The sequence below is a fragment of the Salvia miltiorrhiza genome, chromosome 2 (assembly GCF_028751815.1).
Source record: "Salvia miltiorrhiza cultivar Shanhuang (shh) chromosome 2, IMPLAD_Smil_shh, whole genome shotgun sequence".
In the NCBI taxonomy this organism is placed as follows: domain Eukaryota; kingdom Viridiplantae; phylum Streptophyta; class Magnoliopsida; order Lamiales; family Lamiaceae; genus Salvia; species Salvia miltiorrhiza.
In genome coordinates this window covers 50,081,896-50,101,580 of record NC_080388.1, presented here as the reverse complement: position 1 = coordinate 50,101,580, position 19,685 = coordinate 50,081,896, and the positions used below count along the sequence as shown (strand labels likewise).

The 19,685-nt window shown below is 34.3% G+C and overlaps 3 protein-coding genes across 5 annotated transcripts; 1 reads left to right on the top strand and 2 right to left on the bottom strand.

The window, feature by feature from the left end:
• The first annotated feature begins 6,673 nt into the window (after positions 1-6,673).
• Positions 6,674-8,046, top strand: LOC131009674 (uncharacterized). The gene is made up of 2 exons (XM_057937085.1): positions 6,674-7,270; positions 7,450-8,046. Exons 1-2 carry the CDS (start codon positions 6,674-6,676, stop codon positions 8,044-8,046), a joined length of 1,194 nt encoding a protein of 397 aa, XP_057793068.1.
• Positions 8,047-10,282: 2,236 nt separating this feature from the next.
• Positions 10,283-12,934, bottom strand: LOC131009672 (replication protein A 70 kDa DNA-binding subunit B-like). Its single transcript, XM_057937084.1, has 10 exons — positions 12,663-12,934; positions 12,308-12,578; positions 12,117-12,213; positions 11,918-12,042; positions 11,767-11,851; positions 11,561-11,693; positions 11,134-11,469; positions 10,867-11,049; positions 10,733-10,795; positions 10,283-10,306 (listed from the first exon to the last, which is right to left on the bottom strand). The coding sequence occupies exons 1-10, from the start codon at positions 12,810-12,812 to the stop codon at positions 10,283-10,285; spliced, it is 1,467 nt and encodes a 488-aa protein (XP_057793067.1). The 5' UTR covers positions 12,813-12,934.
• Positions 12,935-14,025: 1,091 nt separating this feature from the next.
• LOC131011968 (chaperone protein dnaJ A7A, chloroplastic-like) lies at positions 14,026-19,534 on the bottom strand. Of its 3 annotated transcripts, none has more exons than XM_057939872.1 (8): positions 19,379-19,534; positions 18,830-18,944; positions 16,622-16,769; positions 16,265-16,322; positions 15,891-15,933; positions 15,450-15,498; positions 15,263-15,343; positions 14,026-15,144 (listed from the first exon to the last, which is right to left on the bottom strand). In XM_057939872.1, exons 2-8 carry the CDS (start codon positions 18,934-18,936, stop codon positions 14,302-14,304), a joined length of 1,329 nt encoding a protein of 442 aa, XP_057795855.1. In that variant the 5' UTR covers positions 18,937-18,944; positions 19,379-19,534; the 3' UTR covers positions 14,026-14,301. The 3 variants fall into 3 exon arrangements, with proteins under 3 accessions (XP_057795855.1, XP_057795856.1, XP_057795857.1); XM_057939873.1 differs by having other exon boundaries at positions 18,830-18,961; positions 19,380-19,480; XM_057939874.1 differs by lacking the exon at positions 19,379-19,534 and adding an exon at positions 19,026-19,373.
• Between the last annotated feature and the right edge of the window lie 151 nt (positions 19,535-19,685).

The window sequence follows — 19,685 nt, the reverse complement described above, 5'->3', positions numbered from 1 at the left end:
AAAAAAATGCATTTAGAATGTTATTCATAACTCTTATACTGAATTTATAAGTAATTTGCGATATTTGTTGAGTGTAGAGTTTAGTATAATTATTTTATAGGTTCAATACAATTATTTTATAAGTTAATTAAGTACAGTAAATCTCCCAGTAAGAATTTTTTTAATTGAACCACTCCATGTATATGTATATCGTTAATTGGCTATGTGGAAAAAGATTATGAATTTGTATATACGTCGGTGTGTGTGGGGGTGGGGATGAGATCCATAAAGTGTGATACACTGAATCTCATTCCGGGTGGGGGAGAGGAATATTAGTTTTGTGGTGATTTTTTTTTTTCTTTCCCCTTTGTTGGCATAATTTGGTTGATTTTAGCAGCAGAGGCAGACAGGGGAAAAGGGTATATATGTTAATTTTATATCCACCGTTTATATTTTTACATAAATTGGTATACACTGATGCATCATACAGATGTAATATAATGAATATGTTTTATTTTACATAATTCACTCAATTTAACTTCTATAAATTGAAAACCTACATAAAGAATATTGATTGCAGTTTGATACATCTCCTTTTCTAGAGCATCTTTAAGGTAATAATACTATTCATCAGATTTTCTAGAGCAGTTTGATACCGTACGTATTATATTATTCATCAGTTCATAACTTAACTCTTATGTCAAGAACAATCAGTTGCAAATATTCTAATTCATTCATTGCTAGGATTAGCATGCAAGGAAAGAATGGGATCGATTGGATCTTTAGGTTATGGGTTTTTTCTGTTTCAGTGTTTTGAAACATATCATCAGCAAAAGATATCATGGTTTGTTTGTGAATGATTGAAATTTTTATTTAAGAAACATATCTTGCTATCACTAGTCACGCATGATTTCACATGTGACAATGTTATAAACTTATAATGAACTAATTGATAGTTACCATTCCATAGTATCAGACTTAATAGTTTTGCAAGTATTGTAAAAATAGTGAAATACACTATTTGCTCTAAAAATAATTAAATAGGAGTATGATACTGGCAAATTGAAGAGGCACTTCTGGTACATTTTGTTTAATTGAATCTTAAATTGTGATGAATAAATTCCAAATAAAAATTATTAAGTTTTAATTGGAGATTAATAAATTTTAATGAAAATTGAGAATTGCTAAACTCCCCTACCAAATTAAACAATATAGAATTATGGCCTATTTTTTTTAGAATTATTAAACTATAATTAAAATTCCAATTAACCCTCAATTAACTATTATTTTATAATTAATTCATTCGTTACTAATAATTTTAACTCAATGCGACCACACGCAAACAGAAATAGATGGTTCAAAATCATTAGGCATTGTGCATCAATAAAACAAACGACAATATATATAGAACCAAAAATAAATAAATTAAATAATTCGTACAATAAGAAGATGGGATGGGAACCCAAAATGGTGCGTTTCTCTTAAATAATATGCCCTCAAACAAGCATGGCCAACTAATTAAAATAAAATTCCTAATTTCAATCTCATCAACATTGATTATTTATTAGAATCTTGTCACAATCGCATATCTTCTTTTGCTAACGAGTGCTACAGTCGAACTATAGTTGCAACTAAGATATGTCCAAGTCGCAGGGGGAAATGACAGCTTTACCCCTCAACTACTATTTTCTTTTCCGTTGATGGGCCTAATTTTAAGGTTCATGGGCCTCGCCTCCCATGTTCGCACGAGCGGGGTGGCCCACAAATGATAAACTTTTTCTAAAGCAGCCCAAATGTTTTTATACCACTAATTAGTCATGAATATACGCGGCTGCAAAAAAGTATAAAGGCATAAAATAATAATTTCGAATAAATATAAAGGAGGAAAAATACTTTATTTTATTTATTTTATTGCCATGTAAGGGAATTAAAGTGTAATTTGCCATATAATTAGGCAGATATATGGAGACAATGATAGCATAGGGGATAGGTTTAGTGGTAAACATGATTAACGCCACACGTGTGACAACTGGATTCACAAAAGGAGATCTAATTAAAAGCTACTTTGTTTGGATTTTTATTAGGATAAAGCATTTTGTAATTTCGATTATTGTTTTTCAAAACCATTGTCTATGTATTAATTTCTGCTTTTGGTCCCCAAAATGAAGTTCTGCTAATCATGATCACCAGGTTTGGGGGGTAGGACATTAGAAAAAAGTTAGCACGTCAATAAATAAATAAATAAAATAATGTAAGCACATCTTAATTCGATAACATTTAGAGAAATTTCAGGGTTAATTTTTTCTCTAGCATTGGAGATATAACGTATACTTTCCATGTCCTGTAAAAATAGTTCCAAGAGAAAGACACAAATTTTAATAAAAATGATTAATTATATGGTCTTAATTTAAAAATAATATTAATAATGATAATTAATTATATTATGAGTGGAAAAATGATACTCCTTCTATCCCGCTATTCATGTCTCGTATTCCTTTTCGGGTTGTCCTACCAATAATAGCTTGTTTCTACTTTAGGCAATAACAAGGGCATACTTAAAAAAATTAACTCACTAATTGTAACACTAATAAACCCTTAATTATTTTCGGATTTCAGCCCCCTAATTCATTTACCCTCTATTTTGATTCTGGTTCCGCCGCTCCAGAAAACCCAAAAGGCTTATCTCTCGAGAAGCTTTCGCCCCTCTGCGTTCATCCTCTGCCTCTCCACCTCTCGTCGCCTTTCTTGGGTATAAGTCGCTGCCCCTCTGCAGTCATCTCTCACTTTTTCTACCTCCACCATCACCCATTCCCGAATAATCCTTGTGATGTAGATCCACCTGTAATCTGAAGCCCTCTCTCTTTCTCTTCCGCCTTTCGTCGAATAATACTCTCCGGCTATTTTCTGAGGGATTTGACTGAATAAATGTCGAAATCCTACGGAGATAAATATGATTTCGAATGGATGACTGAGTTGGAGGTTTGGATCAAAATGTTGGTGATTGAAGATGGATGCAGAGATCGGGTTCGCCAGGCTTTAGCCCAAGAAGGTAAACGGCCATTTATGCCCTCTAGCCCATCTTTTGTGATGAACTCCTTTGTGAGGAAAATTGGCAACACAGCGAAATGAGCGACGACGGGTTGAGGATGTTGAAGGTCCTGTTTCCTGCCTATTTTCTAGTGAGATCTACCCTAATCTCTATTCTGGTATTGGCTGTTGCCGATCCCTTGTTCTTATGGTTTGGTTTAGGCTGTTGGATGTGGGATTTGCAGTGTTTGTACTATGTGGTATGTGTGTTTATGTGGTCTGAAATGATGAATTAATGCTCATATGTTATGTCCTTGTTGTATTTTAGAACTATGATTGGATTTTCTGAAAATGAGATGAAAAATCTCTGATTCTTGACTGTTCTCATGTTCTTATGATTTGGTATCCTTAGTTCTAGTTTGATTGGATTGTTTAAGTTGTTGGTTGGCTGTTGTTTGTTGGTGTTGTTGGTTGGCTGATGTTTGTTGGTGTTGTTGGTTGACTGTTGTTAGAGTTTTTGCATTCATTCATAATGTAACCTTAATCACAACTTTACAAAATGTAACATTAACATTTTCTGCATTCCTTCATTCATAATGTAACTTTAATCACAGCTTTACAAAATGCAACCTTTACAAAATGTACTTCTTGACCACATCTTCATTTTCAAATAATTCCTTCTTCTTCAAAGGTCTGCATTTTCAAAATGGATCATTCTTCTTCACAATACTTCAATTCCTTGAATTTGAAGGTGATGCACCATCATCTCAACTTCATCTATGCATCCTGCATGCACTCTCAATTCCTTCATTAGTGTATCACTAATTGACAATGCTCCATTGTCAATTAGGTAGGATATACACTCCCTAACAACTTCACTTATTATCTTTGTAGATACCACACAACATATTATCTTTGATATATTAGCTTATTTTCTTATTTTACCATATGATGTACTCCCCACTACAAAAAAATGCGTAAATAGCGACGAAAAATAGCGACGGTGCCGCCGCTGTCAGGAAATTACCTACGGCACGGCGGCGGCAAAAACGGCAACCCATCTTTTGCTTATTACCGGCACATTACCGATGGCAAAACAGCTGCCGCTAATTAGCGGCAGTTGCGCCGTCGCTAATTTAAATATATATTAATTTAAATATATATTATTTATTACCGACGGCAATTGCCGTCGCTTTTTACCGACGGCATCCGGCTGCCGCTAATCACCACCGCCGATGACATCCGGCCGCCGTCCGGTGAAAATTACCGACGGCGGTGGCGCCGCCGCTAATTACCGACGGCAAATGTTAATTACCGACGACATTTGCCGTCGGTAATTAATTTTTATTTTTATCTACCTTTTTTATTTTTTATTTTTTTTCATTTATCATCTAATAAGTTGGTCAAAGATAATAATACAAAAATATTAAAATTAAATATATATTGAAATACAAGTGAAAATTTAAACATTGATTATTACTAATCTAAGATTATTACTAAGAATTCAAGATTCTTAGTAAGAAACTTATAATTATAACTTAAGAGTGTTAATTTGATTAGTGATTCACTCATCAATCATCACTAATCTAAGATTATTACTAAAAATTCAAGATTCTTAGTAAAAATCTTATAATTATAACTTAAGAATGTTAATTTGATTTGTGATTCACTCATCAATCATCACTAATCTTATATTATTACTAAGCATTCAAGATTGTTAGTAAGAATCTTATAATTATAACGTAAGAATGTTAATTTGATTAGTGATTCACTCATCAATCATCACTAATCTAATATTATTACTAAGAATTCAAGATTCTTAGTAAGAATCTTATAATTATAACTTAAGAATGTTAATTTGATTAGTGATTCACTCATCAATCATCACTAATCTAATATTATTACTAAGAATTCAAGATTCTTAGTAAGAATCTTATAATTATAACTTAAGAATGTTAATTTGATTAGTGATTCACTCATCAATCATCACTAATCTAATATTATTACTAAGAATTCAAGATTCTTAGTAAGAATCTTATAATTATAACTTAAGAATGTTAATTCAAGATTCACACATCACTCATCACTAATCTAAGATAATATTCCTAGTAAGAATTCAAGATTCTTACTAGATTGATAAAATACTTATGGTGTATAAACTAGATTGATTAAAAAAATTAAAAATTAATAATAAATTAATAAATAAATATTTTTCCGACATAAAAATAATAACGGAAACAAGCCCAATCCGTAATTAACAACATTTTTTGTATATCATCTCGACATATTCTAAGGTTATGAATATATATGATATTGTATATTGAAGTAGACTTTAAATGAATTAATAGATACTATATATATATATATATATATATATATATCAATAATACGAGTGTTCTGTACTGGTGACCATTCGAAAAGAACTTCAAGGTTAAGCGTGCTTGACTTAGAGCACAACTAAGATGGGTGACCGACTGGAAAGTTCGTCTAAATTATGCAATATTGTATAAATACGAAAATAAATTGTGAATATACAATAAAATAAATAAAATAAAATAAAAAATAAATTAAAAAATATTACCGAGGGCAAAATGTCGTCGGTAATTAGCGACAACATATTGCCCTCGGTACTAACTCTGGCGTGTGCGCCACCGCCGTCCGGTGGAAATTACCGACGGCGGTGGCGCCGCCGCTAATTAGCAACGGCATTTGCCGTCGGTAATTTTCCGGTAACTCTCCGCCGTTCAACGGCGAAAATGCCGGCGGCGGCGCCGCCGTTAATTGCCGGCGGCGGCCGATCGCCGTCGGTAATAGCGTTACCAACGAGCCGATTAGCGATGGCAAGTTGCCGGCGGTGGCCGATCGTCGTCGGTAGCGTTTTTCATCGGCGGTCGTGCCTTATTACCGACAACATTCTGCCGTCGGTAATCGTGCGTTTTTTTGTAGTGCCCTCTGTCCCGCTATTCATGTCTCATTATTTTTCAGCACAGAGATTAAGGAGAAGCAAATTAGGTGAATAAATAGTGTGGTCCACATGTTTAAGTTTGTGATTAAGGAATAACTAATTATTTCTATTTTATCAATATCAAAAAAGACTTATTTTTTTTATTAATTTAATTTTTAATAATCTGTAAGTAAATTAATCATTTCTTAAAATTCGAAATATACCAAAAAATGAAACTTGTAAAAACTGATCACAAACTTAAAGCTACCAAAAAAACACAAATATGCCAGCATTCTTCGAGTAAGCATAAAACTGAAATCTGCCAAAAAAAACTAAAGAAAATGGCGCAACAATTCAAGAGTAAACTGGAAGAGCAATTTTCATAGTAATTTTCAGAATTTTCAAATTTTCCACATTTTTTTCTAAGTTCAGAAACTACATCCCTTTATAAATAGGGTAGAAACTACAACATTCAAAACCTACACAACTCCTAAAATAAAAAAAAGCTCCAAGATACCTAGAAGGAAGTATCTTTCTTCCTTTGAGAGAGTTGTCACCATCCAATCCCTTCTTGAAGGAAGCAAAAGTGGAAAACCTGATAGAGGCAAGATAACTGCTGCGGTGCAAAAGTGGAGTTGTTCGCGATGAACGATTAGTCAACTTTGGGCAGCTGCAAAAAAACAAAGTGAAAGTGGTGAGGTAATTAGTTCTTTGAGTAAGAAAATGTTAAGACCAAGGAGAAAACTTGTAGAATTTGATTTACATTTGATTGCTAGCTTAGATTTGTCAAAAAGATCTACTATTAGAAGGCTAGCATGTGGGATTAAATGCAGTAAAAGCACTGTAGGCAGGTGGATAAAATATGGACTGATCAGGGCTCATTCAAATGCGATAAAATCCGATCTTACAGCTCCAAACAAGTTGCTTAGGCTACGGTTTTCCTTAGAAGCTCTAGAATATGACATGATTCTTAGGAGTTTGACATTTAAAAGCATGCACAAAACAGTACACATTGATGAGAAATGGTTCTATATCACAAAAAGTGCACAAATGTTCTATTTGACTCCTGAAGAGATAGAACCTCACAGGACATGCAAGAAAAAAAAGCTCATCACCAATGTGATGTTCATGTGTGATGTATGTAGGCTAGTTTTTGGGGTTGATGGTAGCCGCTTGTTTGATGGAAAAATTGAAAATTTTCCATTCACTGAATTGGTGCCAGCCAAAAGAAACAGTAAGAATAGGGCTGCAGGTACAATGGAATGGAAACCAATTCAAAGCATCACCAAACAAGTAGTGAAAGATTGCCTAATCAACCAGGTACATATGGTGAATGAAATATGCTCTAAATGTAACAATAACATGTACCAAGTTCAATTCATTTCAGTATATGCTTAGTTAATGCAATGTCTTGCTCAATGTATGGATTTTTTTTTAAATGGCAGTGTTTATGCATGTGTTTCAAAGTTTGAATACTTTTTTTTTTTTTTTTAATTCAGATTGTTCCTGCTATTAAAGCAAAGTGGCCAGCAAATGCTAGCAAAACCATCTATATACAGCAAGATAATGTTAGGCCTCACATTCAAGACTCAGACCCAGATTTCAGGGCAATAGCTTCAGCAGATGGCTTTGACATTCATTTGGTGCATCAACCACCAAACTCCCCAGATACAAACATCAATGATCTGGGGTGGTTTAGGGCAATACAGAGCCTACAAACTGAATTAGTTTGTACAAATATGGATGATCTAGTGAATGCTGTCATTAATTCATTTAATGAGTTAAGCCCAAACACTTTGAATAAAGTGTTTTTAAGCATGCAAAGTTGTATGGTTGGAATTATGAAAGTTAAAGGGAGGAATAACTACAAGATTCCTCATTTATGGAATGATGCATTAATTAGGCAGGATATGCTTCCCTTGAATCTCCAAGTTCTAAGTGAACTTGTTAGGGAGTGCATATCCTACCTAATTGGCAATGGAGCATTGTCAATTAATAATACACTAATGAAGGAATTGGGAGTGCATGCAGGATGCACAGATGAAATTGAGATGATGGTGCGTCATCTTCAAATTCAAGGAATTGAAGTAATGTGAACAAGAAGGATCCATTTTGAAAATGTAGACCTTTGAAGAAAAAGGAAATATTTTGAAAATGAAGATGTGGTCAAGAAGTACATTTTGTAAAAGTTTGAATGTTTTTGTAAATGCAGAAAATGTTAAGGAATGCAGAAAATGTTAAGAAGTATATTTTGTAAAGGTTGCATTTTGTAAAGCTGTGATTAAGGTTACATTATGAATGAAGGAATGCCGAAAATGTTAAGGTTACATTTTGTAAAGCTGTGATTAAGGTTACATTATGAATGAATGCAAAAACTCTAACAACAGCCAACCAATAACACCAACAAACAGCAGCCAACCAACAACTCAAACAACCCAATCAAACTTGAACTATGGAAACCAAATCATAAGAACAGGGGAACAATCAAGAATCAGGGATCTTTCATCTCATTTTCAGTAAATTCAATCATAGTTCTAAAATACAACAAGGACATAACATATGAGCAGTAATTCATCATTTCAGACCACATAAACACACATACCACATAGTACAAACACTGCAAATCCCACATCCAACAGCCTAAACCAAACCATAAGAACAAGGGATCGACAACAACCAATACCAGAATAGAGATTAGGGTAGATCTCACCAGAAAATATGCAAAAAGCAGGACCTTCAACATCTTCAACTCGCCGTCGCTCATTTCGCTGTGTTGCCAATTTTCCTTACAAAGAAAAAAAGAATCAGAGTAAGAATTAGGGTTTGAAGACGAAACCGGTTCTTCACCGGAGTTCATCACAACAGAGGGGCTAGAGGGCATCAATGGCCGTTTACCTTCTTGGGCTAAAGCCCGGCGAACCTGATCTCTGCATCCATCTTCAATCGCCAACATTTCAGTCCAAACCTCCAACTCAGCCATCCATTCGAAATCATATTTATCTCCGTAGGATTTCGACATCTATTCGGTCAAATCCCTCAGAAAATAGACGATGAGTATTATTCGACGAAAGACGAAAGAGAAAGAGAGAGGGCTTCAGATTACAGATGGATCTACATCACATGGATTATTCGGGAATGGGTGATGGTGGAGGTAGAAAAGGTGAGAGATGAATGCAGAGGGGCGGCGACTTACACCCAAGAAAGGCGACGAGAGGCGGAAAGGCAGAGGATGAACGCAGAGGGGTGGAAGCTTCTCGAGAGAGAAGCCTTTAGGGTTTTCTGGGGCTGCGGAACCGAGAGAGAATCAAAATAGAGGGTAAATGAATTAGGGGGTCGAAATTCGAAAATAATTAAGGGTTTATTAGTGTTACAATTAGTGAGTTAATTTTTTTAAGTATGCCCTTATTATTGTCTAAAATAAAAAGAGTCATTATCGGTGGGACAACCCGAAAAGGAATATGAGACATGAACAGCGGGACGGAGGGAATACTTTTTAGTTGAAACAATAAGTACTACGATGTAATTTGATTTTATACTAGTATTTTTGAAAGAAAAAAAAAGGGGAAGCTTTTTTTTTTTTTAGAATATTTATTTTTATAGTATTAATATTCGCTCTATTTGTTTCTCCTTATTATGTCAACTCGTTTCTTCTATCATTTAAACTTTCTTTTGTTGCATCAATTAATCATTTTATAAGTATTTAAAGCCGAGCATCACTTTATTAAGAAAATATGCAAGTTTAAATGAGTTTGAACTTTCTCTTAGTTCTTTGTCATAAATTAAATACTACAATAACTCTATATATAGCTACAAAAATATTTTAATCTATATTACATTTTATAGCCATTTCTTCTCTCTTAATTCGATTAAACACATTTATTCATTCGAATGTCTTAATATTTTCACCATTCATGACCTAGTTCAATAATCTACAAGCTAACAAATCGAGATTCTGAGAAACACTTATGAGGAAACCTTTTCAGAGTTCTAATTAATTATGAGGAAATTTGAAGGGTGGGAGAAAATTTTGCTTCTCTTAAACTGCCCTACTATACTCATCCGTGTAATAAATGGTCATCATTATAATTAAATGATATTTTAATTAAATAAATATTAATATAAAGCAGAATTTATAATTATATAAAGCAAAAAAATTGCTCTTTTTTCTCTTCCTTCTTTTTATAATTTTTTTTTTATATTTTATCAAAATCATATTATTTTGTTTAGAATTTTGAAAAAAGAAATTGCAACACAAACTTTAATTTAATATATGATATATAAAAAATAGATTTAAAATTAACAAATTATAAACATTTAAAAGTTCAAAATGAATTATACATATTTAGGGTAGCCATTCTACAGAAACAGAGCTTATACAGGAAATCAAAAACATTGAACATGACAGTTAATGCTGTTGAACGTACAAATAATTTGTTGAACTTTTGGGGGCGGGGTTCGATGGCTGTTCATGTTCAACAAAATTCCGCGTTAAACGTTGAACGAACAAACGTTGACCGTTAGATTAGATAAGATCAACGGCTAAGATTCCCTCTCCTTTCTCTGCATATATTTACGTTTCTATAGAACTTTGCCCTATTTATATCTACTAGTACACCCACCCGTGCGTTGCACGGCGACTGTTATTTTTTAAATAATATTTTAAATAAATAAGCATAAAAGTAAGACATTGTAAGTTATAATTAAACGCAAAAAAAAAAAATCACACATAATGTCATACATTTTGAAAAACTTCCCTATATACAACATTTGTAGTAGTAGTACCATCATTTCTACCATCCTCAGAAAGCAATACTTTAAGTCCTCCTCGACTTCGTACTCTTGACACTGCAACGTACAATTAATTATTAAAATTTAACATCACACACCTAAAAGAAATTCCAGAATTAAAATATTACCTTTTTTCCTTCGCCATCTTCAATCTCATATTTTTCAATCATATCTGGATCACTACATATTTTACTCACTCCATAGGCACCATCATACATTTTTGTTTCACCCTTGTTAATAATAATCTTGAACAAAGCAGATTTGGTAACTAATTCCTCAATCTCAAAAGGTAACTCATTCGATCCATATTCCTAAAAACAGATCAAAATATTTTTCAGAAATTAAATACTGCATAGACATGGATCATATTTCAACAATGTGTTTTATATATTTACCACACTCAAATCTGATGCTGGTTTTCCAATCAATTGAGCACATTCTCGATCCCATAAATTTAAAGATGCTACTCCAGAATCATCAGCTACACAAACTCTTAGTTTATACATGTTGGAAATTTTATAATTAATAAATAAACAGTTTATATAGTTATGAATGAAATAATTGTTAAAATACCTAAGTCTTCCAGAAACGTCAAAAGATTCACATGTTTCACAGAAAAAAGAGTCATCATCTTGCTTTAGCTTTTTCAAACAGATTTTGCATGCCAAGTAAGTAAATGCCCCAAGTGTCTCAATCTCAAGTATGGTTCCATAAATCCAAAACATTCCCTCCTGTATATTTCATTAAAAAGATGTACAAATAAGAAATTATTAATTCAAAACTTGGATGTTAAGACTTTGATATTTTCGAAATAAATGTTACCTTTCCTTCAGCCAATTCTGAAATTGTTTTCAGAACAGATATACCATCATTAATCTCATCTTCTATGGTTCGAAAAGTTGGAGATTTCACCATCTTTATTGAAATGGATCTGTTCTTGTGAATAACAGCAAATCTGCACAAATAAAAAAATTGTAAATGTTTGATATTTCATAGACATTATGCAAAAATTTTGATCTACATCTTACTTTTCTTTCATTTCTTTTATTTCAGCCACATTTTCATCAAAAATGATGTTCGTAATATGGTACGAACTTGTGATTCGAACTTCCCCTGTGAAAAGAAGTATTTAGTACACAATAAAATTTTACGTGCTATAAAAATTATCATATATTTTACCTCTAAACATAGTTGGTCTACAATATTGTAGGATTATGCATACATGCATTTTTGGCTGACTGCACAAGAACTCAAACATTGTATCTGCATATTGTTCCCATAAAGTACATGACAACGTCTTTCCCCTGAAAAAGAAAATATTAAGTTAGATATTGTTTGAAAATGAAAAAATAAGTATTAAGTTATATTTCGATTTTACTCAAGATCTTCAATCACAATATCCATAAGCTTTGTAGGCTTCCCATTCAAATCCTTTTCTATCGGCTTATAGCTGGAAACTATTACACCAATAAGATCTGTATGAAATTAAAAAATAATTAAAATTTCGAAATTTAAACATATTTAATATTTATTGAAAAAATGGACGGGGTTTTGAATTTTGAATCTTACCAAACAATGATGCTTGTTGAACTTCTTCCATTTTAGCCACGTCATCAAAAGCTTTAAAATTGAACATGTGGTTTGGAAAAGTGTCATCCTCCAATTCTGTAATTCGTGTCTGCCTGAATAGCAGTATTTTGAACTTGCATTCTGTGGTCTTGAATTTCAGATTGTTTGTCGTGATGACGTAATCTTTGATGGTGTAGATGTTTCCCTGCTCTAGAATTGGTTTGATTTTGGAAATTGATGATTGATTGATCGTGGCATGAACTCGATTTCCCTGAACAAACATAGTATAATAATGTTAGCAATATAAAGTAAAATATTCTGGAAAACGAAAAGTAAATTAAAATCTGAAAATCACCTCTTTATCATGAAAAATGACTTCATGGGAAAAGGCTTCGTTCTTGTTGCCAAACTTGAGAATATCATAGCTTCTGATTAGTCTCAGTTGCAACGCTATCTTGCTTCTACCTGGCTGCAGATCTTTGATCAGACCGAACAACGGTGGCATTTTCAGAATCTTGTAAAGATATGTATGTTTATGATACGCAGTATTTTGTAATTTGATTGTTGTGAATAGTGAATATATAATCAATCCATAAGGTAGTTTTTTTTACGTGATACATTACTGATCGTGGCTTAATGGGATTATGGGATATGCATTCCTAAAAATATAATATATTAATTTTATTATTATTTTTTATTCTATTCTCCGATATTCTTTTGTATGTGATAAACTCAAACTTGATCGTGGCTTATAATAGGTTTATGAGATAAAAATATATTTAATGGCTTTTTCTTCTGTTCACGATTTTTCGGTGATTCTGTTCAGAAAATATAGTGTACATATTTAATTGTGTAAATCTTTTTGTATCTGTTAGACATTTGCAAGTTAAAATATTAATATTTTAAATATAATTAATAAAGTGCAAAGGGTTAGTGGCGCTGATAAATAGGAATATGGATACATTTTTCGATAACAGCACATTTCTTTAAGCTTTAAAGGTTACAGCTGGCATATGAAACTGTCATTAAATTGTTAAAAAAGTCAAAATATTGAATGAGCTGCACGTTTTTTTAAGTATAAAAATTGTTAAAACTGTCTTTCAATTTTTGCGGTAAATTTTGTATTTAAGGCGCGAATTTATTACCGTTGAAGTGATGTTTTATATAGTATATAGATGTATATATACATATACCCTCCGTCCGCCAAGATTATGTAAAAATTACTATATCGGGCGTCTGCCAAGATTATGCCACTTTCCTTTTAAGGCAATGGTCCTTCCATCCTCTTTAATATTTTATCCTTACTAACACTTTTTATTTACAAAAAACTCACCTCAAATTCAATCTCAACCACACATCTTATAAGGTGGTGGAACCTTTTCTCCACTACATCATAATCATCACCAATTTTATTAAATCTTGTGCCCAAACAATTTTACATAATCTTGGGAGACGGAGGGAGTACTATGTATTTGTCCTCAATCTCCTCAAATAAAAAGTAAGAACCCATTAAAAACTTGTGTAGATCAAAAACCTTATTTCAATGGTCCGATTTGCAAAATTGGAGAATGCATTGCATTCTACTAGGGTTCCCAACTTTTGCTAATGGAGCCTCAATCTCATTGGGATTGATTTGGACAACAATTCACAAATTCACTGCATAAAAAAAACCCTATTCAAGAATAATTAGGATAAAAACTGTAAGGAAAAAATAAATAAAAAAGACGTAGCAAGTGATGAATATATTAACCAATCAGCAGTTTCTGCAGATTGTATGATCACATGATGCTACAATAAATAATGGTGATAGTCTACTTCACACAAACAATACAAACTTATCTCACTATATTCACCTGATTTTTATGTATAAGTGTAGTATCACTGACACAAAATTGATCAGCAGAATTCCAATCTGCACGGTGCAGATCGACCGATGTGGATTCCGATGGCGACGGCGAGATCTAGTTAAAGGGTGGAGCAGCAGAAATCCCCAACTATCTCCTGCTGTTGGGAGCCTTCACCTTGTTCAGGTTGGCCAATTCTTCAATGAGCTTCCGCTCTTCCCCACTTAGCCGTTTTGGAATCTCTACTTGCACTTTAACCAGTTGATCACCCCTCATATTGTTCTTGTTAAGAGACGGCACACCTTTTTTCGCCATAACAAGAGTCGTACCTGGTTGGGTGCCGGCTGGAATTTTGAGGTCGACCATCCCGTCTACTGTGGGCACCTTCACTGTGGTTCCTAAGATGGCGTCTGTGTAAGAAACCTTACACGTGTAGAGGATGTTGGTGTCATCTCGTTTCAGAACAGAATCTGCAAGAACTTCTATGAGAACGAAAAGATCCCCAGGTGGCCCCCCTCTCCGTCCAGCATTTCCTTCAGAGCGGACCCTCAGACGACTGCCAGAATCTACCCCGGCTGGAACTTTCAAGCTGATGCGCTTCGACTTCCTAACCCGGCCATCCCCACCACATGTATTGCAAGGAGTGGAATTTTCTCCAGTGCCACCACAGGTGGAACATGTCATAACCTGTTGAAAGACACCTAGAGGAGTCCTCGCTGAGGAGACGACTTGCCCTTGACCACCGCACGTGCTGCATTTAGATGCCTTTGTACCTGGTTTTGCCCCTGATCCATCACAGGTGCTGCAGGTCTCGAGACGAGTTATTTCAATCTCCTTCTCAACACCAAATACAGCTTCTTTGAAGTTTAATACCAGATTATAAACCTGGTCTTCACCCTCCGCGGCTCGGTTACGAGAGCCTCTTCCTCCCATGCCCATGCCACCCATTCCCTCAAACAATGACTCAAATAGATCAAATGGGTTGCTGAAATCCTGTAGCAGCCGAAACAGATGTAAGCATACTTTTATGGAGAATAAAATGCGACTAGGGAGATCTTTTCCTATTCATCTACCATGACTTTAAGGCTCCTATTGAGGCAAAAAGACTTACTCCCATGCCAGCGCCAGCACCTTTAAGTCCTGCCTCCCCATACCTGTCGTATATAGAACGTTTCTCGTCATCCGACAAAACCTGTAATAACACATCGTCAATGAATTATCAAATTCTAGGAGCTAATTATAGCAAGCGCATTAGTCAGAAAAGTATACACAATTTTACAGTGATCAGATTATTCTACCTCGTAAGCATTGCTGATTTCCTTGAATTTATCTTCTGCTCCAGCTTCCCTGAAGTTATAATGAGATAGTTCAGCAATATAAATTACATGTACATTTCTTATGAATCAATTGACATCTATGATTCTGTTTGCAAGGTTTTTGCCAAATCTAATTTTAGCATAAGACAGCAAGTTATGAAAATAGTAATGAGAATTTTGTGGAATAAACAGTGATTTTCCCCCAACAATGATGGTACAAGCATAAAAGACGAATTATTGGTAGTCAAGCTCAACCATACACGTCTAATTAAGCAGCAACTAAACAAGGTTTGTAAGTGAATACACCAATTCATCTACAGTATTTCATCGTCTATTCTACCACATCCAGCTACTACATACATGTGAGGAAACAACAAAGCCGACCAGAAAAAGGAACTAACATGGTAAGATATTATGACTTACTTGTTCACGTCTGGATGGTAGCTCCTGGCCAGCTTTCGATATGCTGAAAACAAAATAATAATCAGAGGAATTGTATTCATATTATTAATCTGGAAATGCAACAATCACCAGAGATGTCCTTAGCGTAGAGGAATATGTACTAGGGTGTATGCGTTAATGTCAACAAGTGAAGTTTCAAGATCTTCAACCCATTGAGGACATCATAATAGAAGAATATCAAACGAGAACATAGAATGACATGTCAATCCAAAAATGCAAGGGTTAATTATAGTTATACTAAAATGGTGATAACATGTTAAACTCTCATCAACTAATCTAAGCCAGCTATGCGACGAAGTCAATGCTTGACAGGTATAAGAGAGGGTAAGACTTACCACTTTTGATCTCAGACTTGCTCGAATTTTTTGACACACCAAGCACAGAATAGTAATCCTGTGCATAAAAAGTAGTTAACATTTATTTCTAAACATTGAGAATCAGAGTCAAGGACAGAAGATCTGTTCATATTCGATTCCTGTATAGAGAGATATTCTGCCATAAATCTCTTGCAGAGCACTTGAAAGACCTTTACCTAAGAAGACAGACAGCTATATGAATCCATTTTATGTTCCTCTTGAACAAGTGTGCGTGTTCTGTTTTGAAAATTGAGGGGGGGGGGGGGGGGGGGGGTTCGCAGGCAATGGGTTTTCTATAACAACAGTCAACACCAAAAAAAAATCTAATCATCTTACTCTCTCAGCTCTAACAATCAGCCTAGTTCCTCTTCTCTGACACCGATTATTGTATGGCCCTGAACTGAAAAGTGCATTCAAAGATTCTTGAGCATAAAAGGCTGAACTTTGTGATGCCACTGCCAGTGACCTATTCCTGCTTGATGTACTGCAAAAAAAAATAAAAGGTAATTCAATGAATGAATAAATTTTTTGGTTAAGTATATACGTAAAACCCTGAAAGTTAAAATACCATATAGATAACGTCAATTTCTGAGAGGAGGGAATACAGAGGAGGAGCCTTTATTATCTCTTTCCCAGATTCAAAATGAGAAGAATATATAATTAAATATGTGCAGACAAATATCCTTTCATACAAATGGGCAGTTACTAACTTACTAATATTGAAAAAACAACCAACTCATGGAACATGACAGGTGGAAATATTCAAGAACTAGGAACGAACATTTGAAACTAAAAGCAAAATAGAAAGTGAACCATATAACCAAAGTTCTGTAAACAGTCCAGGAAACCAATCCTGACACCAACACATGATGACAGATTGAAATTCGTTTTCAACACATCTAAAAATTGAAAAAGATGCTGGCATTCTAAATGGCCGTCACCTAGGCGGTGTAGGCGCTAGGTGGCCCCTGGCTGCCCCCTTTTCGCTCAGGCACCCATTCTACATGCCAGGCCTCCTCAGTGACCAAGACAGCTCCAGGTATGTGTGTGCGTGCGTTTTATTTTCTCTTATAAATTAAAATTAACAACAATAAGAAATGGACGAACTAAGTCATTACAAAGGGATGAAAAATCCCTCAAAAAAGTGATGGCCTCATTGTATTTGTGCCTTAGTAAATTTTGTTTCAACCATACCACCAAAAATGACAGCATTTTATCTTCACCCCCCCCCCCCCCCCCCCAACAACACACGCATTACTTTGATTATGACTTTAGATATATATAATAAATATATGTTAATTCTTGAATTAAAAACAATCAAATAAAAAAGAAGCTATAACGCTAACTAGGTCAATATTATTCTCAAAGCTAATACCATAATAAATGATGCTGAACCATTGGATTAATTAAGTGAGTATATTCATTTTTTGGTGAATATTTATCTTAAAACACTGGGTTAAAATTAATTGGTACAGTTTAGTTACTCTGCATTTGTTTGCATATATCAAAACTATGAAGAGTCGGATCCAAAAAATATTGAATGTTAGTTCCAGTTCCGCTTAGGATTCTGGGCCTTGATTAAGACTGAAGACAACCTAACAATAAGAATGAAGAAATGGTAAAATTATTTGGTGGTTATAATCCTAAAGAAAATAATATACATTGTTATCTTGTCACGACATTCAGTTCATCAAATTAGTGGATCCCAGACCTACTTGGTCTTATTCAATTGTCACTCAGACCCTAGTTAGATGGTTCCCAAATTCCTTATTTGACAGAGGAGAAATCCATAATGTTTTAGTAACACTCATACTCATTTACTGCTGTATACATATAAGATGGCAATCATTATTGATATCACCTATTTGGACAGTATGATCTAGAGAATCTGCAGGAAACGTGTTATACTTATTACAAAGGGGCCCACTTAGACAGAGCAATGACTTGGGTAGAAACGATGTAGATTTGGATTTAGTGGAAATTAGTGAGATAATTGATTCCCATTCAGAATAATGAGTTCAAAGAATACATCTGTCCATTTGAAACCACATCTTCATTGAGTTCATCTTCTGTAATGTATACAATGCTAACCAATCATAAACATATCCGAGCGCTTCTCTGTACTTAATAAAAGAGATATCTTTTCTTCCGAAATCATTAATAAGCATGAAAAACCATTTCTCCTTATACTAGGTGAAGCTTACATTTAGATTTAAGCCATACTTGGATCCTAAAATTAAATATGATTTGTTCGCGCCAAATAATTATGTCAAGATTGCAACAAATATTTATCATGAAACTACAAAAATACGCCCCCTAGCACAGCAACAAATAACAAACAAAAAGTCACTAGAAACTGTAATTGCAAAGCTAAACATCACCGAATAAGCCACTAACAAAGTGCAACATGCAAAAAAGAAAAGAAAAGATGCAAGGCGTCACAAATTCAAGCCACGCAAAAGAAAGATCAAGATGGTCCAAAACAAGCAAATTGCGAACATTTCAAAAAAATTAGTCTCGGAAAAAATAAAAATAAAACCTTACCAATTCGGGGATGCCAATAATCTATTGGTAGTAGAGGGTCTTAGTATGCACTGAGGCTGAACTCCCCAGCGGGTCAGCCATGTATTTCCACAAGGTATGATTGTCATCCAGTCACCTGCATATATTCAAAGCATAAGACGCCAATTTTGTCAAATATCAGAATACGCATTCAAGAATTATGGAATCCACTGATTACCTAAGAAGCATGTAGCTCAATCATGAATTTATGATAAAACGTCGGTTCTTTAAAATTTCAAGTAAAAAATGATTGGAAAATAAAATAAGGTTCAAACTTGAGCGGGTATGCATCAGTTTTATTAATCTGTAGCAACGACACTTGACAAGTTTCTGTACAATTTCAAAAATAATTATGTTTTTGCAGCTGCACTGTATGTATGAAAAACTCATGCCAACATTTCCGCCTTCCCATCATTCAATTGAAGATAAATTAGTGGCACTGACTGTGTGCGTGCTGGGTGAGAGACTGCGTTTAAAAGTGTAAAATCTCGAAAAGAGGCTAACAGTTATAATTCCGAAGTAGCAGCTTACCGTCCAAAAATGGTGGCCGGTGGTGAAATTGGAGCCTGAAGCTAATAAGAGGTCGGGGACAACCAGAGAGGGAGAGAGAGGCTATAAGGCGCTTTGCAATTTGCACAGGCCTATTTTACTTCTAGAAACTTACTTGTAAGTTGTAACTATACAAAAAAAAAAAAAAAAAAAAAACGTTTTAGGGCTTAAGAATTTAACTAAAACGTTTGGCTTAAATGGTGATTGTTGATATTCGAGCCAACTAAAACGGATTCTTAAGCGTTTAGCCAACTAAAATGAATTCTTAAGCCCTAAATTAATAAAGAGT